The following is a 26,117-nucleotide window of genomic DNA, read 5'->3' on the forward strand; positions in this document are numbered from 1 at the left end:
CTGTAAAGATGTGGCCTTTGCTTGTAAGGGGACTCTCTTGCCCCTCCACTTTCCTATTGTTTTAAAATGTTGAGTGTTGAATAGCAGAACATGCCACCCCAAAATGTATCACTTGTAGCATAAGCATTATTTTGAGCTGAAGGTAACTGAGAAACAGATATAAGAAAAGCTCTCTGCCCTCTTCCTATTTGCCTAAAAGTGGGACATAACTTTGTAAACGTGCCCCCCCCAACCTTTATAAGAGAAGAAAAGAAGAGCTCTAGATCCTTATCAATCCAGAGAGGGTACCAGAGGAATCTACCTAATAAACTTTATTAACTAATCCTTATTTTTATTAATTCCCTCATACATTTTTACCTTTCCACAATTTGGTGCACTAGAAACTCAAAGTCCTTTGTATTGTTACTTCTTCGAAAGTATATTCCTTTTTTGGTAAAATGCTATTGCTACAAACAAAACAACAGTCCCCAAATAGAGTCACTTATAATAGGTCCCACATCATCAAATGTTAGTTTTGGCTTTCCCAGAAATGGAATCAATCAGGAATTACCTAATTAGCTTTCATCAGGAAATGTGCCTGATAGATCCCTGCCATCCCCCAAAGGAAAATGACCTTGACATCACCAATCTGCTTTTTTTTTTTTTTAAAGATTTTATTTATTTATTTTATATATAGAGAGATCACAAGTAGGCAGAGAGCCAGGCAGAGAGAGAGGGGGAGGCAGGCAGAGAGAGAGTGGGAAGCAGACTCCCCACTGAGCAGAGAGCCCGATGTGGGACTCGATCCCAGGACCCTGAGATCATGACCTGAGCCAAAGGCAGCGGCTTAACCCACTGAGCCACCCAGGCGCCCCACCAATCTGCTTTTTATCTAGTATAATTTCCTAGTTCTTTCTCCCATCTGCCTATAAAAGTCTTACATTTTATATAGCTTCTTGGAAGTCCTTTCTATTAGACTGAATATGCCTGATTCATGAGTATTAAATAAAGCCAGTAAGATCTTTAAAATGTACTCAGTTGACTTTTGTTTCTTACCATGATTTAAGCCCAAGTTCTAACCACCCCTTTGAGTTACTCATAACTGAGTATTCCCATGTGTCTATGTGATGCATATGTTAATAAAATTGCTTATTTTCTCTTGTTAATCTTTTTTTTTTAGTCTAATTTGCATGGTCAATAAAACCAAGATGGTTACAGGGAATTTTTTCTTCTCCAACAATATTTTTATAATAAAACTCCCAAGGTCTATTCTGACTTCCAGCTTCAATTTATAAATCTATTTTGCCCCTTTGAGCCATCTGAGTGGCAGTTTTTCAGTGTCCTTTCTTGCATGCCCAAAATATTGGGACTCTGTGGTTTGCCCAACTTTTAGTCAGAGATAGAGGAAGCATAGTTAATTACCAGCATTAATGATTGTTAAGAGCAAATGTTTATAGAACATTACTGTATGTCAAATACTATGTTAAGTGCTGAGTATTAACATCTCATTTAATCCTCAAAATTGTCAAAAAAATTCAGCCAAGTAAATTTTTTTTTTTAAAGATTTTATTTATTTATTTGACAGAGAGAAATCACAAGTAGGCAGAGAGGCAGGCAGACAGAGAGAGAGGAGGAAGCAGGCTCCCTGCTGAGCAGAGAGCCCGATGCGGGACTCGATCCCAGGACCCTGAGATCATGACCTGAGCCAAAGGCAGTGGCTTAACCACTGAGCCACCCAGGCGCCCCAGCCAAGTAAATTTTAAAGATTAATTGGTTTAAAAAAAATGATTCATAAATTGAGGAGCATTTTATCTAGTAAATAGAGGAGAACTCTGAGGAGTTTTGCAAAATGGAGGGCTTTTATAGAAAGAAGGTAGGGCAAGAAAGTTATTAGCCAAAGGGAAGGATTGTTCAGACTACTTTTTCATGGTGGTTAAAGCAAGGGGTCTTATCTTCCCTAGGTGCACGGAGAGGGCCCATGTGGCAGACTCACTGGTGCTGACTGAAAAATTTCTGACTGATTAGTTAAGACTACATTTCTGGGAGAGGTTGAAATTGCAGTTAGATTCTATATTAATTTCCTGGTCTGGGGACTCAGCCTAAGGTGCTATTTTGGGCCTGTGCTTTTCTCTTTAACACAACATTCCAGCCATCCTGGTATTGTTATTTCCATTTCAGAGAAAAGAAAAATGAGACTAACTTGTTATGGATTAGGCAATTAGTAAATAGCAGAATCAAGATTTAGACCCCTGACCCTCTGACCCTAGAGCTAGCACTCTTATCCATTATTCTGGATGTGAACTTTTACATATATTCTGATTTAAAACTATTGAAATCAGTACTAGTATTAGCAATTTCCTATTGACAGATCAGTCAAAAATATTTCAGTGATTATAGAATCATAAAGTGAACAAAGAACAAGAGCTTTTCTTGCTGTTTTAAGTAGTCCAGAAAAACTTTAGTTTATTATATTGGTGTTTGACTTTGCAGGTCTCAGAAAAGGATGCGCTCAGTAAGTGAATTTGATATTTTTCATTTCTTCTGCTTTCCCCCTTCGGGAGTTCCTGTGGAGATGCTAATGATGATAGTTGACATGGATCAAAGGCAGACAAAACATAAGGGAGAAACCGCTGGCAGGAGCCTGGCTGATGGAATAGAAAGCCCCTGAGGAATCCACTCCTGAATGACTAAAAAGCTTCAGCCTAGACTTTAAAGTTTGAAGTTGAATACTGGTAAGGAAGCTACCTTCTAACTTGCTGATGAAGCAGGGAGAAAGGTTCAACTTGTCAGAAAAACTGAAGCTTCCAGCCTTATTATGTTGAAATAGGAACCCACAGGTTATTCACTTCCCCCTCCTTTCCTTCTCAGCAACATAAGAGAGTTTAGGCTGAACTTAAGTTCATATAGCAGCACAAATCTCTGTGGGTGTGACTATGAATCTGTTTTTCAGATAGATTCTAAAGCTTTCTGAGGACGTGATTTATTTCTCTTCTTTCTAGGCCCTAAGCAAAGTTTTGCTCACCACTGCTAATCAGTACATTTGTTGACGTTGATGTAGTTTCTACTTTAACAAATAGAAAGTGAAAATGAGGGGCGCCTGGGTGGCTCAGTGGGTTAAAGCCTCTGTCTTCCGTTAGAGTCATGATCTCGGGGTCCTGGGATCTAGCCCCATGTGGGGCTCTCTGCTCAGCAGGGAGTCTGCTTCCCTTTCTCTCTCTCTGCCTGCCTCTCTGCCTACTTGTGATCTCTCTCTGTCAAATAAATAAAATCTTCAAAAAAAAAAAAAAGTGAAAATGAAGGACCTTTGTCTTTACTTGCTGCTTTAGGAATTTTGACTGAGTACCTAGGATAGCTCAAAGTTGTTAATAAGCTTAAAAAGCACATGGTTACATGGGACATGCAACTAAAAGATGAGAGAAGTAGGGCTGGAAGGTCAGATTAATGTGAAACTAAAAGGGCAGCGAAAGCCAGAAATTAAAGTGGATCTTATTCTTTTTTTAAGTTAAAACTTTAAATATAAAGAGGTAATTCCATTTGTTTAAAACACAAAACCATAAACCTTCACTTTCCTCTGCAAAATGAGTTGGATGGAGTAGAGTGTGAACCAGGAAATGCTCTTACGGGCCTTCCAGCACTGATATCCCGGAATATTACACCGTGTTCAAGATGCCAGCTTGTTGAGTACAAGGTTGCTAAATTTGATCATTTATTGTATGCATGTTAATCGACTTATGCATGTTTTCTTTCAGTGCCCACCTCCAACACCGGGCCTTTCAAGACCGAATCTGACTCCCTGGACGGTACCCACAATTGGGCACAACCTCCTGAGGAGGCGCCCTATAATGCTAAATTAATGAATCCCTGTGGATTCTACCGCGCTTATTCGTTAGCTCTCCCAAGGCTAGATCCCGAGTCCAATTCAGGGCCAGGCAGAGGTCAAGATTCCTCCCTCCATCCGTTCCACACTTCCCTCCCCCCATAACCAAGTCTAAACTGGTGACTGCATGGTGATTAGCAGCGGTTGTTCTCCCTGTGGGAGAACTTAACTTGCTCTAATGATCTGGGACAGGCATCTGACCCTAACAAAGCCAGGGCTGCGTAAGTCCCCAACCCGGAGAGAGCCAGGAATTGCCTCACAGCAGATCCAAAACAGTTAATCTTTGAAGACGTGGGTGGACCAAAGAAAGCCGGAACCCTTGGTTAGCCACGCAGTCCGTTGTAAAACCTGTCCCCCTCTTCCTCCTACAGTATCTTGTTGCTAGAGCAACCGTGGGCGTCACCAACCTGACCGCGGAAGTAGGACAAAAAGAGTACACGTCTTCAGCCCTGGGACAGATCCATAGCGCAGGCGCTTTAATTTTCTCTGGCCGCAGCGTTCTTCCGTAGAAGTACTCTGCGTCTGCGCATTAGTTGTTTCGCGCCTTGGCCCGCGTGTACGCCTGCGCAAAGAGGCAAATCGGGGAGGGGGGAGCTGGGTTATAGCGGTGCGCAGGCGCCAAGACTACATCCGGCGTGGTCGTCGTTGGGACGGGAGTTCGGGGATCGCGGGCCGAAGAACTGAGTGTGTAGTCATGTCGGCGTCGGTAGTGTCGGTCATCTCGCGGTTCTTAGAAGAGTACTTGAGCTCCACTCCTCAGCGTCTGAAGTTGCTTGACGCGTACCTCCTGTACATACTGCTGACCGGAGCGCTGCAGTTCGGTTATTGTCTCCTCGTGGGGACCTTCCCCTTCAACTCTTTTCTCTCGGGCTTCATCTCTTGTGTGGGGAGCTTCATCCTAGCGGGTAATGATTCTATACGTAATCGCAGTAACAGTGTTTACTTTGGTGCGCTGATTTTGTTCCCACAGCACCCTCCTTTATATCAGATCGCCGTCATGTGAAGTTATGAGAGGAGCCTGCCCTGCCCTCTTTTGTGATCGGGGAAACTGAGGCTCAGAAAGGTTGCCACAAGCCCAGTGTCAAACAGCCGGAATTCTGGAGAAAACCTCTTTATGTTGCTGTTCAACTTGGTGATCCACGTCACTTCATATTGGTCCAGGAAAACTCCCTTTTCACTTAGCCTTAACATAACCTTTAAAGTTGGTAGACCTTTAAAATGGAAAACCCAACTCTGAAGCATCTCTCTCACCTCAGCCTCATCACTGCTAACCGCTAGTGAAACGATTCTGTGAACAGCGTAAGAAATACATAGGTGGTTTGCTTGTTGACTCACCTTTTTTTTTTTTTTTTTAAAGATTTTATTTATTTGACAGAGAGACAGCGAGAGAGGGAATATAAGCAAGGGGAATAGGAGAGGGAGAAGCAGGCTTTCTGCTGAGCAGAGAGCCAGATGAGGGGCAGGGTCCCAGGACCCTGGGATCTTGACCTGAGCCGAAGGCAGATGCTTAATTGACTGAGCCACCCCAACATCCCTCCTACTTTGTGTGTGTGTGTGTGTGTGTGTATGAAGCTTTTATTCTGTGCTGAACTCAATATTTATTCACAGAACTCTATTTTAGCAGTATTATTCTGAATCCCAGCATTTGATACCTTGTAGACTGCCATATTTAATAAGAGCTGACTGTCCCATAAATTTTTTTTTTAAAGATTTTATTTATTAATTTGACACAGAGAAATCACAAGTAGACGGAGAGGCAGCCAGAGAGAGAGAGAGAGAGAGATAGGGAAGCAGGCTCCCTGCTGAGCAGAGAGCCCGACGCGGGACTCGATCCCAGGACCCTGAGATCATGACCTGAGCCGAAGGCAGCGGCTTAACCCACTGAGCCACCCAGGCGCCCCATTTTTTTTTTTTTTTAAAGATTTTATTTGATAGAGAAACAGCATGAGAGGAAACACAAGCAGGGGGAGTGGGAGAGGGAGAAGCAGATTTCCTGCTGAGTAGGGAGCCTGATGCAGGACTCCATTCTAGGACTCTGGGATCATGACCTGAGCTGAAGGCAGTTGCTTAACCACTGAGCCATGCAGGAACCCCTGTCCCATAAATTTTTTTGCCAAAATCTGACCTTTCTGGCCCAGTAGGAACTCAAGTGAATGCTAAGTTCAGGCTTGGCCTGTGAGAGATAGCCAGTCCACTTTATAGGTGGCCACCAGATGGGCCTTTCTGGTCACTGGTATTGCCTTCCCTCTGACTTTGAGAACAAGCATAACTCATTTTTCTTCCAGTGTGATTGTTATAAGTCAGACCATCAATTGTATTTTGAGTCTTAATACAAGGTACTAGCTTTGGGGGGTGCATCAGATTTGTGTTTTTTGTCTTCAGTGAGTTTATAGTCTAGTTGGGGGCACAGACAAAATACAGCCTTAGAATTATTCATTTATAGTGGTTCTTTGTCTGTAGAGCTATAGGATGCTTTTTACATAAATACTAGTTCAGACTCATACCAAAGGTACTCTGCCTTCTCTCTCAGAACTTAAAATAAGCCCAAGGACTTAATAATTTGTGCACTAGCCTGTTAATTGGATATTTCATTATGATCTTTGAGTTTTGTCCTGGATGACCAAGACCTGGTTCTCTGTGGCAGCATTGTGGATATCAGGAATTCAAATGTTACTATACTATGGTCGTATACACCAGATAGATACACTACCCTTTTTGCTCCAGATTCCTGACCTCCTATCCCACTCCCCATGACTCCCCCTGCCCAGACTGTTTGAGACTAAGAATTTTATTGTTCAAACTGGAGAAGGAATTTTGAGAACCTCTAGTGACTTTTGTTTGACGATTTTGTCTTCCATGTCTGCAAGGTTAGGAATGGGTGGGGCCTAAGTTGATTGAAAAGAATGTTTCTTACTGAAGTCACCCTGGCTTTATAAGCCTTTTAAGGTTAAGAATGCCTTCTCAGGGGCGCCTGGGTGGCTCAGTGGGTTAAGCCGCTGCCTTCGGCTTGGGTCATGATCTCAGGGTCCTGGGATCGAGTCCCGCATGGGGCTCTCTGCTCAGCAGGGAGCCTGCTTTTCTCTCTCTCTCTCTCTCTCTGCCTGCCTCTCCGTCTACTTGTGATCTCTGTAAAAAAAAAAAAATGCCTTCTCAGGGCTACAAAAGAGAGTGTGATTTACTGAAGAGTGGGTGTGGACTACAGTTGTAAATTATTAGTGTGATGAAGCCAGAAGATTTTTTTTAACAAATAATTTTTTTTTAAAGATTTTATTTTATTTGACAGACAGAGATCACAAGTAGATAGAGAGGCAGACAGAGAGAGGGGAAGCAGGCTCCCCGTGAGCAGAGTCCTAATGTGGGGCTCGATCCCAGGACCCTGAGATCATCACCCGAGCCAAAGGCAGAGGCCCAACCCACTGAGCCACCCAGGCACCCCCAAATAATTTTTTTCTTATGCCAAGTCTTGTTTTTGAGGCTGTTGTAGCTAAAAATGAGTTGGCAGACTCCTTTCCCTCCTCCCCAGTGGGAAAGTCCTAGCTTGTCTTTGAAGACAATGTCTAAAAGGGCACAGTAATAGTGGAGTCAGTAAGGGGGATTGGGATTTCCAAAGCTGTTAGATAACAGGTTAGGCCAGAGAAATGAAAGTTGCTTCAGGAAAGGAAGTATTTATGACAATTCATAGTTAACCATCAAAGGGTATCATTTGCATTTCTTTTGACAGCATTGCCCTTACTAGGTCCTAACTCTTGTGCCATTTGTTAGCTCAGACGCTCAACAGGGAATGTGTTAATGGGAAATTTTGAAATTTGGAGTTTATTTGTTGTGATTATTGGGAAGGGAAGCCTTGTACTTGTTTATGGTGCTGGGTTTCTCATTTTCTGGTGGTTTGTGTCCTGTTGGAAGAGAAGGGAGGAGGCCTGTTGAGCTGGAGAATGGGAATTGTAGGAGATAAGGATGGTTTAGATAGTGCTGGATGCTAGAGCTTTGACAGGGCCAGGCCAAGGATTTTATTTTGTAGGTAATAGGGAAGCATCTAAGGAGTTTAAAAAATTTTTTAAATCTAATTAATTAGTTAATTTTTTTTAAAAGATTTTATTTATTTATTTGACAGAGAGAAATTACAAGTACACTGAGAGGCAGGCAGAGAGAGAGAGGAGGAAGCAGGCTCCCTGCTGAGCAGAGAGCCCGACGCGGGACTCGATCCCAGGACTCTGAGATCATGACCTGAGCCGAAGGCAGCGGCTTAACCCACTGAGCCACCCAGGCGCCCCAATTAGTTAATTTTTAAAGACTTCATTTATTTATTTGACAGAGATCACAAATAGGTAGAGATGCAGGCAGACGCTGAGCGGAGAGCCTGCTGTAGGGCTTGATCCCAGGACCCTGAGATCGTGACCTGAGCCAAAGGCAGAGGCTTAACCCACTGAGCCACCCAGGCGCCCTTAATTTTATTTATTTTTAAAAATTTATTAATTTTTAAAGTTTATTTATTTTTAAAGTTTATTTTTAAAAGCAAACTCTATACCCAACATGGGGCTTGAACTCACAATCCTGAGACCAAAAGTTACATGCTTTTCTGACTGAGCCAGCCAGGCGTCTTCCCCTCCCAAGCCCGCCCCTGCCAACTTTTTTTTTTTTCTTTTTTTAATTTGAGTAAGGGAGAGACTTAGAATTGGTGTTAGCCTACACTAGATGAATTGGAGGGAAAAGTTATTTAGTTTGGTTTCCTAATTTCTTTTTGGCAGTCTTTTTTCTTACATTCCTTCTGCATGTGTTAATTAAGCATATGCTCTTTGAAAATTGATCAGTGTATTTTTAACCCATATAGAATGCAATAACACTTTTAAAAAGCCTGGTGTTATTTGGTCTCAGTGGAAATGATCTATTTTCTTCTATTCCCTTATGGCTGGGAGACTTACCATGATTTTAAGAAGGAGCCAGAGATAGAAAATTGCCATTGAGAAATCTTTTTTTTTTTGTTTTTTTTGTGGATCAACAGTGAAAAGTATAGTAAGCTTTAAGAGACAAATTTCAGATTTCCTTAGCAGCAGACTGTTTATCTTATGGTTAGATATCTCTAGCTGAGGACATCTGTCCCTTTGGTAGAGTAACATTCCCGTGTTGGCAGCCCTTCTAGTTTCCTTTTTTACCTAAGTGAAATCCCTCTTTCTGCTCATTCAGAGTGCTATTTAGGAGAGACAAGTGGAAAACACGAAGACTGTTTTTTAAATAAGTCTTTGATCTGGAAATCAGTTAAGTCATTTTTACAACTTCGTCTATTTTATTTTCTATAAGAAACAATTCTGGATTTTTATTTTTATTTTTTATTTTTTTAAAGATTTTATTCATTTACTTGACAGAGAGAGATCACAAGTAGGCAGAGAGGCTGGCAGAGAGAGAGGGGGAAGCAGGCTCCCTGCCTAATAGAGAGCCTGATGTGGAGCTCTATCCCAGGACCTTGGGATCACAACCTGAGCTGAAGGCAGAGGCTTGACCCACTGAGCCATCCAGGTGCCCCTAATTCTGGATTTTTAAAAAATTAATTTATATTTTTGAGAGAGAGAGAGCATGTGCGCTTGAGAGGAGGAGCCGGGCAGAGGGAGGGGGCGAGAGAGAGAATCTCATTGACCAGGGAGCCAGATGTGGGACTGGATTTTACCACCCTGAAATCAAGACTGGAGCTGAAATCAAGAGTTGGGTGCTTAACCGACCTAGGCATCCAAGCTTTTTGGATTTAAAAAGAAACAACAACAACAACAAAAAAGTTTTGTTTCTTCCAAATTACAAAACCGAAAGCAGTTTGAATTTGAAAGGCAAGGACGCCTAATCCAGAGTGTTTTCTCTCATGGGAGCTTTTGGGCCATGTGGACTGGGGGTCCAGCATTTCTTTGGACGTTATTTGTCGGATTTATGGGCCCTAATATCTATCATAACTGCTATCCAAGAGATTGGAAGTTTGCTAACCTTGTGCCTGAGAGTCCTGTTTATAAATCTTTCATTTATAAATCTTCCATAGCTGTTGCTCGCTTTCCATCCTCAGTGTCTCAGGCTCTCACGACCTCTTGTCGAGACCACTATAATCTTCTTCATTTCTCCCCCAGGCTTGATTTGACTTGCAAATCTGCTCATGCCTCTCCCTGTGGAAATACAGTCTTGTGTTCCCAGTGAAAAATTAAAAATCTTTTTTGTGACACCAGGCTCTTATCTCCAGCTTCACCTCTTACCTCTGCTTCCTCTATATTTTATACCCCTGCTTTATTGAGTTAACTTGGTATTCTCTGAAGATACTGTGATGTCTTAAGCTATTTTTACCTTGGCTTGACTGCCTGGGAAATTCCTTCACTTCTTAGACAACTCAGCTCAAGTGCTGCTTCCTTTTGGAACCCTTCCCTGACTCTTCCAGCAGATCTGGGTCTTTTTTTCCTATATGTTTTACCTGTCGGGGGCAAAAGAGGGTGGAAGAGAGGGAGGTGTGGCACGTTGATACTGCGATGTATTTGTTTTTGTGTCTGTCTGTCTTCTGGAAGGTCAGCCCTTTGAGGATAGGGGCTGTCTTTTCATCTCTGCATTGTTAACTGCTTAACACTGTAAAAATTAAATTGTGAGTGCATCTATAATAAGTAAATGAATACTAAGCAATTATGTGCCAGATTCTCTGCCAAGGTACTGAGGATGAGCTGTGAGACATACAGACATGGTCTTTGCCATTCCAGAGTTTGTAATCTAGTGGAAGATACAGATAATTGGCTATAGTGCTGTGATGGAGAAGTATTGGTGAAAAGAGGAATACAAATGGACACTCAGCTTTGCCCAGTGGTCCTATAATAATTCTCTAATATCTTAGCTTTTCCAAAATATGCATCATAAGTTCTTTTGACTTTTCCATATGTCCTCTCTCCCTTTGTTCTCAGTTGATAATCTTGTTTTACCTTTTTATTTTTTTAATTTTAATTTTTAATTTTTTACTAAAAAGGTAGACAGGAATCCTTTCATCTTCCCAGTGAGAAGTCATATAGCAGCTCATTTGCACCTGTACCTCTACTCTTTTACTTCCCCTGATAATGGTTGATGTGTCCCTTTTCTGTCCAATGCCAGCGCCTTCACTTGGGTAGAAGAACCAATGTTCTCTTGCTTCCTCAGGGACTCAACCTCTGCGATCATCTTTCCATTCTGCATTATTAATATCTCTCTGCTGGATCATGCCCATGGTACAAGCATGCTATGATATTGCCAAAATAAAAAGTGTTTATTTGGTCTTAGATGCCCATCCAGCTGCCATTCTGTTTCTTTCCAATCCTCAGAGAATACCATGAAAGAATAGTCTAGTTGCTCTTTCTGCTTTCTCACTTTCCATTCATTCCTCACCCCATTCTTGTGGTGGTCTGTTGTCACCACTCTGGCTCAACTACACTTACCATCTTGACAAACCTAATGGCCATCTTCCTCACCTTGCTTGAATGCCCAGCAGCATTTAGCATTTAATATTGTTGGCTGTTGTCTTCTGTGTGGACTTTCTTCTTGAGGCTTTTATAGCACTCCTGGTTGTTCCTTCTCACCGCATTGGTTTTTCCTTCCTACTCTTTGTGCTGGGTGCTTTGCACTCTGAGGATATGGAGCTAGACCTCCTCTGGTCTCTTAATTTTTTTTTTTTTCCGTAGGTGAATTTAAATAATGTCTATATAACTGTAATTTACTACATTTACGTTTTTAGTTCTGACCCATTCTCTGTATTCCAAATTAGTAAATCCAGTTGCCCACTTGACATCTTCACTTGATGTCTGATACATAAAACTCCAAATTGAATCTTTCTGCCCAGCCATCTGCCTCTTCATCAGTCAGTACGCTGGTTAAAGCCTTGATCCCTTATTTCTGTTATTTCCTACGTCACATCCATTTCATCAGCAAGCCCTGTCTTCTCCAAAATATAGTCTGTATCTCTTCACTTCTGTTTGTTTTTACTACCATTACATGACTCTTCAGCTCCTAAGTGGTTCCTATGCTCCTTTAACTCCATAAACCATTCTCTGGTGCAATTCTAGCAACCTTAACAATTATAATTCAAATTATTTTACTCATCTGTTCAAAACTCTGAAATGCTCAGGTGCCTGGGTGGCTCAGTGGGTTTAAGCCACTGCCTTCGGCTCAGGTCATGATCCCAGGATCCTGGGATCGCATTCTGCATCAGGCTCTCTGCCCAGTAGGGAGCCTGCTTCCCTTTCTCTCTTCTGCCTGCCTCTCTGCCTACTTGTGATCTCTCTCTGTCAAATAAACAAGTAAAATCTTTAAAAAAAAAAACCCACAAAAAACAAAACTCTGAAATGCTCTATTGCACTTAGACTACTTCCAGACTCTTTCCTGAAGCTTACACAACCCCACAGGATTTGGCCCTTGTCTCCCTCTTGCTCTTGATCGCTATAGTCTAGTTAGTCTGACCTATACCTAGAATATGTCAGGATTGTTCTTGCTACCTGGAATGCTCTGGCCCCAGATCTTTGCATGGTTGTCTCCTATCTTTCAGATTTTGGTCTTAAGTAACATCTCTTAGATCTTCTGTGACTACCAGATAAAATAGCTTCCTGGTCACTCTCTTATTACCTTCTTTTATTTTCTTCACAGCACTTATTACTAAGTGTACTTCCCTTGTTTAGTGCTTACTTACTTGTTTTTCTCTACTACAGTGTGAGATTCTTGGGAGCCAGACTCTTGTTATTGTGCCATGTTCCCAGTACCTGGGATGATGCATGGCACATACTAGATGCTCAGTAAATATTATGCTGGATGAATGAACATTTAAGGAGATAGATTAAATTAGGATGTTTAAATGAAGCAAGCTACCTTAGGAGATAGTAAATTTCCATCTTTGGAAGTGTTTAGGGAGATAATGAAGGATCATTTGTGGAGGAGCTTTTTGAACAGATGTTCTTGGCCATTTTTGTATCCCAGTGTGTCTGAGGAATAAGACACCCTTGTCAGTAACACAGGTTCTGGAAGGTTTGTAATTCTCCACCTGGGGATGCTTGTCAGATTCGGGAAGTGGTGAGTGTACTTTGGAAAACTTCCCGGGTGATCATGCAGCCTCCCCCAGAATGCTCACCCCCCACCTCCTCTTGGGCATTATTTATCAAAATGGGTGTTGGTCTTTATAACTCGAAGGTCTTTTCCATCTCCATCGGTCTCTTAATGTTGTCATTAAAATAAGCTGGGTGACTGTGACCACGGTAACCGTACACCTCAGTTCATTACCTTATTCACCGTCATGGGGAGCTTCTCTTTTGTTCGGTTAAAATTCCTGAAACACTACTCTATCCCTAATCTCCATATCAGTAGCCACTGTTAATAGTTTGGTATCTCATTCTCCAAATTTTTCCTAGGTTCCAACTAAAAGAAATGAGAAAATAATGATACCTATTTTTTTCTTAAGAGAAATATGGAATGGAATAATTTTTTTAAAAAAGATTTTATTTATTTATTTGACAGAGATCACAAGTAGGCAGAGAGGCAGGCAGAGGGGGCGGGGAAGCAGGCTCCCTGCCAAGCAGAGAACCTGACCCAGGACTTGATCCCAGGACCCTGGGATCGTGACCCGAGCCGAAGACAGAGGCTTCAACCCACTGAGCCACCCAGGTGCCCCAGAATGGAATAATTTTTTTAAAAAGATTTTATTTATGCATTTGATACAGACACAGCGAGAGAGAGGGAACACAACCAGGGAGAGTGGAAGAGGAAGAAGCAGGCTTCCTACCCAGCAGGGAGCTTCATAAGCAGGGCTCGATCCTAGGACCTTGGGATCATGACCTGAGCTGAAGGCAGATGCTTAATGACTGATTCACCCAGGTGCCCCTGGAATAGAATGATTTTTTTGTCTTTTTTTTTTTTTTTTTAACTTAATATATCTTGGATATCTTTGCTGTAGAGAATTTGTCTTTTTTTTTTTTTTTTTGAATAATTGCATGGGATTTCATTGCATGTCTAGTGTAATTTATTGAAATAATTCTCTTGGTGACATTTGGACTGTTTTTACTTTTTTTTTTTTTTCAACTTTATGAACATGCTGTTAGAAATTCTTTGTTCTGTAAGATAAATTCCTTATTCAAAAAGTAAAAACATTTTAAATATTAATGCATATTGCCAGTTCTCCCAAGTGGATGAACCAGTGTGTACTCTCCACGGCAGGATTTTAATTGGTTGCCCTTGCTTCAGTCAATGTCCTTCATTATTTTGAAGGGTCCAGGTGCTTGAAAAGATCAGTGGTGTTTCCACAGTGTTTACATGCTTAAGCATAATGAAAACTGTTGCCGTGGTGATGGCCTCTGGAGAGCTGGTCTGGTAGTTTTCTGATCTTTGGGTTAGATCTCAGTTCATTTTCTTTCTTGGTTGGTGATGGAGCGGATGCTAGCCTGAAGCAAATTTGGGTTTTCTTAAGTGGCATAATTATTTAACACAGGCATAAAGACATTTTGGGGAATTGTATTCCTGGAGCTTGCTTTTCGTCTCAAATGGTGACCATGGCTAGTGAATTTATCAGGTTGGCATCTTCAAGGATGTAGAATGAGGCAGGAGAGAGTTCTCAGTCAAGTTTATATAGTTTAGTTCTCTTGCATTTTTTGGGAGGAGCAACTGCTAGAACTTTAAGATCAAACCTTATATTTATGAGGTCCTCATAGATAAGCAATCTTATATTTATACTGTGTGCTATCCAATATTATACACATTTTATTAGAAAGTAATCCACAGTTTTACAACATTGTGTCATTTAGCCCAGCCCCTTTGTAACTTCCTCACCTGCATCCCAATTGAGGTATAATTAGAAACTGAAATCAGGAGATAAGATAGTTCTGAAGATATTTTGGTTATATCTATCTTTTCTGAGTACGCTTTTGGTTTTTAGCCTGAGAAGTCATACTTTTTTTCTTTAACAAGAGCATAAAAACATAAGTGTACAATCATGAATTCCTAAATTTACCCATCTAGCCAGCACACAGAGCAAGCTACAGGTTGTTCCCAGCACCTAGAGGCCTCCTCCTTGTACTTTCACAGTCATTCCTCCTCCTCTGAAAGATAAATACCACTATCCTGGTCTGTGTTACTATAGATTGGTTGGCCTCACATTAAGCTTTATATAAATGGAATCATACAGCGTGTCTTTTTTGTGTCTGAATTGTGTTACTTAACATTGTATTTGTGGAATGCATCCATATTTTGAAGTTCTTTTTTACTGCTGTATAGTATTTTATTGTGTGCATATGCCATAATTATACCCCATTTACTGTTCAGAGACATTTAGAGTGTTTTTAGTTTGGGGCTCTCATGGGAATCATTCCTTTGGATGCACTTACGTATCATTACTATTAGAATTATTGAAACATAGGGTAGGGGTGTGTTCATTAGCAGTATATGTGTTTTATATTTCTAGATAATCATTTTCATGTTTTGCTTCTTTTGCAGTTTGCCTCAGGATACAGATCAACCCACAGAACAAGGCAGATTTCCAAGGCATCTCCCCAGAGCGAGCCTTTGCTGATTTTCTCTTTGCCAGTACCATCTTGCACCTTGTTGTAATGAACTTCGTTGGCTGAATTATTCCCATTTACTTAATTGGGGAGTAGGAGACTAGAAGAATGTAAGTACTGATCATATCCCTTGCCCCATAATGTTGATTTTAGGAATAGAAATTGAGTGTGGCTGGTTTTGATTATGGTTACCAAGGTTCCCATATTGCTGATAAGACACTTGCAGAATTTTCTGTCAGAATGCAAAGTATGCATAATATCATCATGATTCATCAGTGCTGCCTCTTTTGGTCATTGCCTTCCCTTCTCACTGTTTTGCAAATCATTAAGATAACAGAAAATAAGTTTGCCTGTAGCTAATACATTAATTTCTACATCAATGACTCCATGAAAACAACTAAGATCTTGGAAGAGACGTAAACTGTAGGTTCTTCCTGGAGATTTGCTCCATATTTTTTTCTGATTTTGATTTCAGATAACTTAAATTGTGGGGCCATTGTCCACCCTCGTAACTAGTCTAGTGCTTATACCTTATATGGTGCATATGCCATCCAGTACATGCTGAATGAATGACTGTGGCCATTTACTAATAATGTGTGTACTAAAGTGGAAATAGATGGGGAATTTGGGTTGGCCTGGGAGAAGACTTTAAAATCTACGATGAGATGTCATTTGGTTCATTTGTCATTTTCCTTTTATTCACAGTAGAGTTCCTTTTTTTTTTTTTTTTTTTTTCTAAATAAACTCCTACGTAGAATCTCAGTCTATAAAACAAGCAGTGGAGCTGGAGTTGTTCTCATTGACATAGCTGAGAAGCCCTCTGTGCTTGGCCTCTCTTTCAGGGGTGATATGCACTTCGCTTTATCCCTCCCTTCCAAGCAGAATCCTAAATCTCTAAGAAGTATGTGAGTATTTTCCAATCTGTATGTTGACCTTATTATTTTGCATATGAGAAAACAGAGGCCTTCTGTGGCCAGCAAAGTGGTTGCAAAGTAGTGCCTTAGACAGTGGTGCTCTTGGCTTAGTGCTCTTCTAGTAGCCCACCTAGCTTACTGATGATGAATGTGCTCTTTTCTGTGCCTTTCCACTACAAAATTTAGTGTTGTTGCTGTTGGGCGGCAGATAAAGAAAGAACTTTAGGAAATGTTATCTTTTTTGGGGGAAGAATTTCTTTCTTTTTTCTGTCACTACTTAGAAATCTATCATTTTTAGGGGCACCTGGGTGGCTCAGTGGGTTAAAGCCTCTGCCTTCGGCTCAGGTCATGATCCCAGAGTCCTGGGATTGAGACCCATATCAGGCTCTCTGCTCAGCAGGGAGCCTGCTTCCTCCTCTCTCTCTCTCTGCCTGCCTCTGTGCCTGCTTGTGAGCTCTGTCAAATAAATAAATAAAATCTTAAAAAAAAAAAAGAATTCTTTCATTTTTGTACTAGTTAGTAATATAACATGTGAATTAGCAACCATTTACAAAGTGTATGCAGTAACATGACAAGGACTCTACATCAGTTTTGGCATGAATGAATCTGTTAACTGGTATTACGTTACATGAGTTCTTTCTATTATTGATAATCGCCTCAAAAACAGTTCTGTTAATTCATGTAAGGTTTCATTTTTGGTAGTGGCAAGTTAACAGAAATGGTTTATTTCAGTGAAAAAGTTTGAGAAGTACTTCTTTCTACTATTCTTTATTTAAAAAAAAATTATTTGACTAAGAGGGAGAGTACAAGCAGGTGGAGTGGCAGAAGGAGAGGGAGAAGCAGGCTCCCTACTGTACAAGGAACCGGATATGGGGCTTGATCCCAGGACCCAGGGATCATGACCTGAGCCAAAGGCAGATACTTAACCACCTGAGCCACACAGGTGTCCCTCTTTCTACCATTCTAATAAAATTTAGCTCTTTGGACACCTGATCAGGACTTGAGTTGTCCCCCGTCCCTCCCCTTACCACCCCTTCTATGTGCCATTCAGTGCCTTGTTACCAGGATAGTAGGAGAGAAGGCCTATGAACACACCAGTTAAAATTCGGCATAGTTAAAGCCACAACAGAGTGCTGTGGGAGTCTGAACACAGTGCTGTGGGAGTCCAGAAAAGAGAGCTATGTGCTCTTTGGGAGCGGAAGCAGCAGACAAGGTGTCTGAGAATGATAACTCCTTGAGCAAAGCTAGAAAACCAAATCAACATTGACCTTACATTTGACAAACCTCATGAGTCACTTTTGGGCTCTCTGATAGTAACCTTGCTGGAAAGGTCCTAAGGTCTAACTGCCTTACTTTAGATTACTAAAATTATTTTTTCTAGATGAGTCATGTGTGTTTAGGAAGGGAACAGAACAAACAATTCAAGGATGTTCTCTAGGCTCAGGGAGATACCAAAGCATGGAAAATGATTTCCTAGGACTGTCATGATTGGAGGAGGACTTTGCTGCAGAGAGCTCAGTATTTCAAAATTATGACAAAAACAGAGACAAAAAAGCAGGCTCAGCAGGAACTGTGTACTGCAGACCATATTAACAACTTACAGCCACCTGTTCCACTGGGAATTACGGGCCCAAGGTACAGCAAAATCCTCCAGTGCCAGATTACAGTGTTAAATCATTCTTTAGAGCATGTGCTCATTGAAAAATCCTTCTCTCTGGGACACTGCCCAAAAGGTTTTTCACTGAGATCTTTCATTTGACATAGGTTACATTGTCCTGCTTTTAATTCTTAAACATAACATCTTTTTGCCCTTCTTATGTGCTTCTAACCCAGCTATGTGTGTAGTGTGCCAAAACACTTTTAAAATAATTTCCAAGTGAGTTGTCAATATTTATACCAACTTAGAAGGTAGAACAAAACAGATTGAACATTCTCCATACTTGCCAAGTACATTGAAGGTTGGGTATAAAAAGAATAAACATCTGTAGTGTACTGCTCTTGCATGAATTGGGGGATGACATTTAAAACCAGCGGCCACTCTGAAAAAGGCAGATCAAAAGAAAATGGCATTGAGTTGAAAAGATAAATTTATTCAAGGAGAAGCAAATAAATTAACAGTGAGAGCTCACCATGGGTCAGACTTTAAATGCTTATTGTTCTGTGTCTTTATTTTCAAAATAACCTCATGAGGATAGGTTTGCTCATTCCATTCATAGATAAGAAAGTCTGATAATCCAGTCTGACTTCAAAAAAAATTTTTATACCCCATTTTTGCTCGTTTGTTTACTTCAAAGTATTTGACAATTTCAGTGTTAAAGAAATGTTTAAAAAGTTATCATTCTCTCATTATTATTCTTTATTGTTCTTGTTATGATAGTTTAAAAAACACAGAAAAGTACAGAGAATAATGTAACCAATCACTATGGGGAATTAAGATTTTGAGTAGATTAGGGGTATCTGGGTGGCTCAGTTGGTTAAGCTCAGGGTGGGATCAAGCCCTGTGTCTGGCTACCTGCTCAGCGGAAGTCTGCTTCTCCTTCTCCCTTTGCCTCTCCCCTCCCTGCTTGTGCTTGCACTTTCTCTCTCTCTCCGCTAAATAAATGAAATCTTAAAAAAAAAAAAAGTGTTTTGAACAGATTAGACATTGTAGATTCAGCTCAAGTTCCCTTTGAGTCCTTCTCTAATCCTTGTTCCTTCCTTCTGCTGTAAGACCTGAGCTTCATGACAGTTTCTTTCACCCAGACCTGATGTAAAACCTAGGTCTGTTAACATAGCCTTTTCCAACCTTCAGCCTTTGTGGTCTCCTGAAAACACATCCTGTGGTAAAAGAGCCGCTCATTTGGCAGCACTGGTTTATATAGGTGGCTATTCCAAGGGCCAAGAGTAAATTCACGAGATAGGGTGTGTGTGTGTGTGTGTACGTGTGTGTACTTTTATTTTTTAAATGAGACTTACTTTGAGATCCCTTTATTTTAAGCAATCTCCACACTCAGCATGGAGCTTGTACTCATGACCCTGGGATCGGAGTTGTATGTTCTGCTGAGTGAGCCAGCCAGGTGCTCTTCCCATGATATTTTTTAGATTATCATAAAAATGGAAATGCAGAAGAAACACTCCTCATGCGCTTTGGTGTTGCCGATCAGTGTCTGGTACTTAGGTGGCTGTGTATCTGTTTTGAATGAATGTATGACACAGAAATTCAGTAGATTTTAATATATTAACATTTACATAGTATCTAAATATTTTCTGTTGTTTCTTCATGTCTCTTTGTGAAGTTCTTTTCAAAAATTGTCAGCTTATGTAAGGGGTTCTGAAGGGAATTGAGGAGAAGAGGGACATAACTACATAGTGTCAAAGTTTGGGAAGGAAAATTCCTGATGACATACATGGCCCCTGGATTTGAGGAAAAGTGAACCAGGCACAAAGGGACAAGCTGAGCTTGGGAATATGCTCAGCCTGGAGGTAGTTTTGTTTGCCAAATGTTCAAATGCTCATGTTAAAATCTTGTTAGTGTTGCTTTGTTTTTATAATGGAGGCCATTCTCCCACAGATCTTTAAAAATTCATAGTGTTTAATCCTGGCTGGAACAAGGGGACTGACAGGGCTGGGCAGAACAGAACTCTGACAAGCAGGGCGATTTACAAACAATTGCTGTTGACTTTTCGAATTTTTTTATCAGTAAAGTACAGTAGTCCCCTCTTATCTGTGGGGATATATTCCAAACCCCCAGTGGATGCCTGAAGCCACCAGTAGTCCTGAACCCTACATACACTAGTGTTTTTCCTATATATATATATACCTGTAGTAAAGTTCAGTTTATCAGTTAGGCACAGTAAGAGATTAACAACAGTAACTACTAAGAAAATAGAACGATTATAATATTATACTGTAATTAAAGTTTTGTGAATGTGTTCTCAGAATATCTTACTATCCTGTGTTCATCCATCTTGTGATGATGTGGGATGATAGAATGCCTATGTGATGAGATCAAGTAAGGGAATGATGTAGGCATTGTGACCTAGTGCTAGACTATTATTGACCTGACAGGTCAGAAGGTGGGTCATCTGCTTCTCCTGTGATTGATTGCAGTGACTATGAATACGGGGGGTACTATTGTGTGGTGGCCTAGAAAATTACCTGTGGAAGGGAATCTAAATATTATTATTTAGGCTCTACTGCCACCTAGTGGGGTTGTAATTTCATTTGCCGAGAATGTACTACAAAGCAAAAGTTGAGTTGTGGGGGGAAACCACCAAACTAGATTTGTGATAAAATCTAGTTTCTTTCTAGTCACCTGAGGGCAGCAGAGGTCCAAGTGGGCTTAGATGCTGGTTGGGGGTTGCTTTTTATTCTCACCAGAGGTGGGCAGTGTGGAGTTAGGCACAAAAGGTCATTCAACCTGAAAGTGGCCTACGGATTTTGTTACGACCTCAAGTGCGTGGAGACCCACTGCTTTTCCCTTTAATTTCTTTTCTTATCTTGTCAGTTCAGGAGTTCCCTTTTTGGTTCATTCTAGATCTTATTTGCTCCCAACATGACCTCCACTAGTAATAATCTTTAGTTTTTTATTTGTGGGGAACTGTTCAGTTTTTATTCCACTTTATCTTTGACATTTCATCTTATGTTGAACTAGTTCTAGCCACCAAATAAGTTCCCCAAAAGGGAACTATTTTAAATTTGAGGAATGTTTTTTGAGCTAAGCACATGGTATGATCTTTTTTTCACTACCCCCTTTTTCTCCAATCGGAGAGGGAGATGAATTCTTTAAGCCATTATTCTTAAAACCCTGAGTCTGCTTATTTTATTTACTAAAAAGGCCACTAATTAATGACTAATTAGTGATTGAGCTCTATTTTGTATTTGGTCTGTTTAAAGCTACCCATTAAAAAATATATCAAGTATTGTTATGAAGTACATTGCTACCCTAATTCCTTGTGTTATTTCTCCATCATTGCTGCTCACATGATTCCTTCTCCATGTCATCCTTGCTCCCAAGTTGTATAGGACTTCTTCTGGGGCCCACTGTGTACACCTTTAATGCTGCACTTAACAATAGTTAATGAAATTGTTCATCTGCTTTCCTGTCTCTCCCACTGAACCCTTGAATTCTCTGTAGGCTTAGCACAGGGCTAACAGTCACTGTGCATGTTTGTTGAATGAGTGTATGAATAAATAATTTCAGCCCTAAGAAAATGCTATGAAATAGCTAAGTCATTAGTTACATGGATGCTAACGCATGGAAAATGCTGTGGAAGAAAGGAGCCAAGGAAAAAATTCGTATGAAGGGCTGTAGGGTGGGGTGCAAGTATGAGACTAGAAGTTGGAAGACTTGCATTGTAGATTTTGCTCTGTTAACTAGTTGATTGGACACATAAGCTTGTTTTTGAGGCCTAGTTTCCCTGTCTGCACAATGAGGGAATTGGCCTAGATGCCCATCAGTCTCTTAAAGCTGCTACATCCCGTGATTATTAGAATTCGTGATAGTTCTCTCATTGTATTTGAGACGATTCGTGCCATTTGTGTGGATCCTCAGTCGAGCTTTTCTTTTTTTCTTTTTTTTCATGAGTTGTTGCTTTTTATCTGTATTACCAGATTTCCATCATCCATTCACAGGGGGTGGGAAGTTAATGTGGCCATATGTAACAAAATGCACAATGTTTGTGTAAGATCTTTTACAAAATTAGATTAACATTTATAAAATGTTTTATAGTTATCACATTACTAGGCTTATGGGACTCACACTCCCAGAAATGTTAACTCATGTGATCCTCATTGCCCACCCTGTGAGGGAGGTAGTTGAATAGTAGTAGTCTCATTTTACACATAGGTAATTAAACCTTGGTGAAGGGGGTACCTGGGTGATGCAGTTAAGTGTTAGCTCTTGGTTTCGGCTCAGCTCCTGATCTCAGGGCTGTGGGATTGAGCCCCGCATTGGGTTCTGCACTGTGGAGTAGGTTTCTCTCTCCCTCTCCTGCCCTTCCCTGCCTTACTAGCATCTCTCTCTAAAATAAATCTTTAAAAAAAAATAATGAATCTTAAAAAAAAAAATCTCACCCAGCATTCCAACATGAGGAAGCTACCCATCAAAATATACTCATTCCAACATGAGGCTCAAACTCATGACCCCAAGATCAAGAATCCCATGCTTCATTGACTGAGCCAGCCAGGCTTCCAACTCTGGTGAAATTTGTATTAACTTGTCTAGGATCTGGAGCTAGTAAGTGACCGAGTGGGAACTTGATAACAGACATTTTGATTCTGAACATTTATATTCCTTCTCCTCTATTATGTTCGGAGACTTGGATGATGAATATCTACGTCTTGTTAAAAGGTTTTCATTAAAAATATTAAACTTGGGCGCCTGGGTGGCTCAGTGGGTTAAGCCACTGCCTTCGGCTCAGGTCATGATCTCAGGGTCCTGGGATCGAGTCCCGCATCGGGCTCTCTGCTCAGCGGGGAGCCTGCTTCCTCCTCTCTCTGCCTGCCTCTCTGCCTACTTGTGATCTCTCTCTGTCAAATAAATAAATAAAATCTTAAAAAAAAAAAAAAATTAAACTTAAATTTTTTCAATGGGAGAAACTTAGGAGAGATGATAAGAAAAGATGAAGGTAGGCTATTTAAAATGTTTCTGTGGGGCACCTGACTGGCTCAGTTGGAAGAGCGTGCAGCTCTTGATCTCGGGTTTATGAGTTTGAGCCCCAGATTGGGCATAGAGATTGCATATATATGTAAATTAAAATAAATGTCTGCAAAGTCAGTCATCTTGGGGTCAGAAGACATGCAAGAGAATGCAGCTCAGGAGACCTGACCTTATCTAGAGAGGATGACATAGGCTCAGTGCTTGCTAGTAGAAGTCGGCAGTGTGGAAGTGTTATAAGTCTGCTCCATCCAGTACGGTAATCACTAGTCATGTAGTTTTGTTTGTTTTGCTTTTTTAAAGGTTTTATTTTTAAGTAATCTCTACATTCAGCATGGGGCTTGAATTTACAGCTCTGAGATGAAGTTAATGCTCAAAAAAAAAAAAAAAAAGTCGAATATTCTACCAACTGAAGCACTGAATTTTTAATTTTACTTAATTTTAACTAAATTTGAATAGCCACGTATGGCTGGTGGCTTCAGTCATAGACAGCACAGCTCTTGACAGATCTGTTAACCTACCAGGTTATCACTTCCTCATCTATAAAATGAGAGGCTCACAGCAGCTTATGTGCAAAAAGCTCCTGCCATCTTTTGAAACCCATGATCTGTGCCTTCTGAAATTATGATTCAGATTGAGTTCGGAACCTAGAATTTCTGCAGAATGGTCTTGATTCACATTTTCTCTAATTTCATTGTTAATTGGGTGACCAGGATATCCAGGATGAAATTGATTTGAAGGAAAATCAGTATTTGAGTGTATCTGCTTAGTGCTGGTGTCTGAATAGAGACACTGCTAGAGAAGAATGTAGATTCCAAATAGAAATGACCCTGTCTTTTATATCTATACAGAGAATAATTGTTTTTAACTTTGCTTTGTGCTTGGTTTTCTTTTAAGATGATTAGAACAGATTGATCAGATGGCATGGTCTTTTCTGCATGGGTGAAATAGACTGAAGGAGTCATGTGAACTTTTCTCAGTAGGTGTCTCCCATTTTGCATGTCTCGGTCTCATGGGAAGCAATTTTATTAGTTTCCTAAAACCTTTATCCCCTGGTTTGCAGTGGAAGCATTCTTCTGAGCTGTTGCATAGTCCAGTTTTGTTGAGTTAACATTTCAAAGAAACCTAGATCCTCTGCTTTTAGAATACTATCTGGTAAATGTAGTTTTGTCTTAAAAGAAGGGAGCACATCTTTGTTGAATAGAATTTTCTGAAAACCACTATCAAAGAGTCTTAATCCCATGAGTCATTTTGCCTTCTAAATCGACCAGCCCCAGTATGTGAGATTTATTTAACTGTTTTAATACTGAGAAGCTCAAAACTTGACTTTTGTACTAAACGAGGATTTCTTTTATAATTCTTTGTTAAGGCTTCTCACTGAAATGGCCTTGTGTGTCTGCTCTCACCTTGGCTATTAGAACTGAAGCACTTTATAGTACATAGTCTGTAGCCAGGGAGTTTGCTTTAAGAAATCTGATGGAGTGGGATGCCTGGCTAGCTGAATCCATGGAGTATGCAATTTTTGATCTCTGGGTTGTGAGTTCGAGCCCCATGTTAGCTATAGAGATTACTTAATTTAAAAAAACAGAGTCTTTAAAAAAAAGAAATTTGATGGAGTATAAGTAGGTGAGTTTTAATAGGTCTGTTTGTTCTTGGTTGGCACTGTGAACGCTTTCCTTTCCTTGTTTTTTGTTCTTTCTTTTTCTTATAATTCTGATGTAGGAATGTTTTACAATTCTGTACCATTTCTGTGAGTACTGTTGTTAGTAAAATAAAAGCACTCTGGCTAGAAGTCTAATAAGATCTTTCCTTTAAGCTCTGTTGCTAGAATCTGCAGATCACCAGAACTAGTAGGCAAAATACAGTGATGCCCTCTTACCTGCCAGGGTAGCCCAGCACTTCTGAAAGGATGTGTTTTCCAAGCTTTTTTTCAAATCATGACACCCAAAGAAGATTGCAGTCTTTTAATGGCAAATGGCAGGAAAAATGGCTGCTGATGGCTGGAAATATTGGCGCCCCTAAGACTATGGAGTCACTTTCAGGCCGCACCCGTATTGTGCACTAGGCCAGCAGCACTCCTGGAGGGACTAGAAAGGAAGCCTGGGTTTGCTGGGAGAGCGCTCTGTCTCACTAGGCACAGATTGCAATCTCGTGTGGCCTGCAGCAATGTGGCTGCTTCCCTTGGAGTTATCCTCCACCTTCTTCTTGCCAAAAATAACCTTATCTTGCAATGAAAATGAAATTATTTCTTCTATTTTGGTCCTTTGTTAAATTCAAGATAGGGAATTTTTCTTTACTTTTTCCTTCCCTGATTTCTTCCTTTTACCCCCTACTTTCCAACTGAAATTTAGTTCTTTGTATGCTTTCTCGATCCAGAAAAGCCTTTGAGGCTAAGTTGCAGCTCCTCTCAGCTCTATGAGTTTGGGAGCTAGAGAGGTCAGAGTGACTTAGAGAAGATCATGCACTTTATTAATTGCAGAGCTGGAGTTAGAACCCATACCTGCAACTCCTAATAAGTTTTACCTTGATGTGCCTGGGATTCAGATTGGAACATTCATTTTTATTTATTTATTTATTTATTTGACACGGGGGGGCGGAGGGGACACAAGCAGGAGGAGTGGGAGAGGGAGGCTTCCCACTGAGTAAGCAGCCTGATGTGGGGCACTATCCCAGAACCCTAGGATCATGACCCAAGCTGAAGGCAGACACCTAACAACTGAGCCACCCAGGCGCCCCTGGAACATTCATTTTTATGGATACCATTATAAAATGTTCGGTGAAAAATATTTGCTTTATTTTGGTTGTTCTAGCCTGACTTCACTACTGTCTAGAACTTGGGAACCCCATGATTGTCTTTGTGGGTTCAGAATTTAGATTGAAGGATTTAGGACCTTGTCTTGTAGTATTGTAGGACATTTCTAAAAACCTTGAATGCCTCTCTTACCTTTCTGCTTCTTTCTTTTAGGTTCACTTTTTGATTTCCCCTGGATGAGAGCTTTTGAGATGACAACTTGGACATGTGGGTGTTCTTCAGATTTATACTGACCTGCCGACTCTGATTGGGACTGTAGGTGGCGAGCCCAGAGTATTTCCCTTGCTTCTGTGTTAGAGCAGCTTCGTAATGAGCATTTATTAACATGACCTCTGCTTCCCATTAAATGTAACCTTTTTGGCTTCCAAATTAAAAAAACTCCATGCCA

The 26,117-nt window shown here is 40.7% G+C and overlaps 2 protein-coding genes across 3 annotated transcripts in view; one reads left to right on the forward strand and one right to left on the reverse strand.

Annotated features, from left to right (window-relative positions):
* ABHD4 (abhydrolase domain containing 4, N-acyl phospholipase B) overlaps window positions 1-4,382 on the reverse strand; it is a 29,878-nt gene extending 25,496 nt beyond the window's left edge. The window contains exon 1 of one of the 2 annotated variants that reach the window (XM_082734707.1): window positions 4,264-4,371. The gene's annotated coding sequence lies outside the window, so the exon portion shown is untranslated. Of the gene's footprint in view, window positions 1-4,263 lie in introns of both variants that reach the window. The other variant, XM_082734709.1, reaches the window with a different exon arrangement.
* Window positions 4,363-26,117, forward strand: DAD1 (defender against cell death 1). The gene is made up of 3 exons (XM_082734710.1): window positions 4,363-4,761; window positions 15,302-15,476; window positions 25,883-26,117. The coding sequence occupies exons 1-2, from the start codon at window positions 4,551-4,553 to the stop codon at window positions 15,430-15,432; spliced, it is 342 nt and encodes a 113-aa protein (XP_082590836.1). The 5' UTR covers window positions 4,363-4,550; the 3' UTR covers window positions 15,433-15,476; window positions 25,883-26,117.

Source organism: Mustela nivalis, assembly GCF_964662115.1.
Source record: "Mustela nivalis genome assembly, chromosome: 6".
NCBI lineage: Eukaryota > Metazoa > Chordata > Mammalia > Carnivora > Mustelidae > Mustela > Mustela nivalis.

What these genes read in the sequence shown, in the direction of transcription:
- DAD1 (XM_082734710.1), top strand. Translation starts at nt 4,551, where the DNA reads ATGTCGGCGTCGGTAGTGTCGGTCATCTCGCGGTTCTTAGAAGAGTAC. An exon ending in GGGGAGCTTCATCCTAGCGG is followed by an intron (nt 4,762 to 15,301) that starts GTAATGATTCTA and finishes CTTCTTTTGCAG; the next exon opens with TTTGCCTCAGGATACAGATC.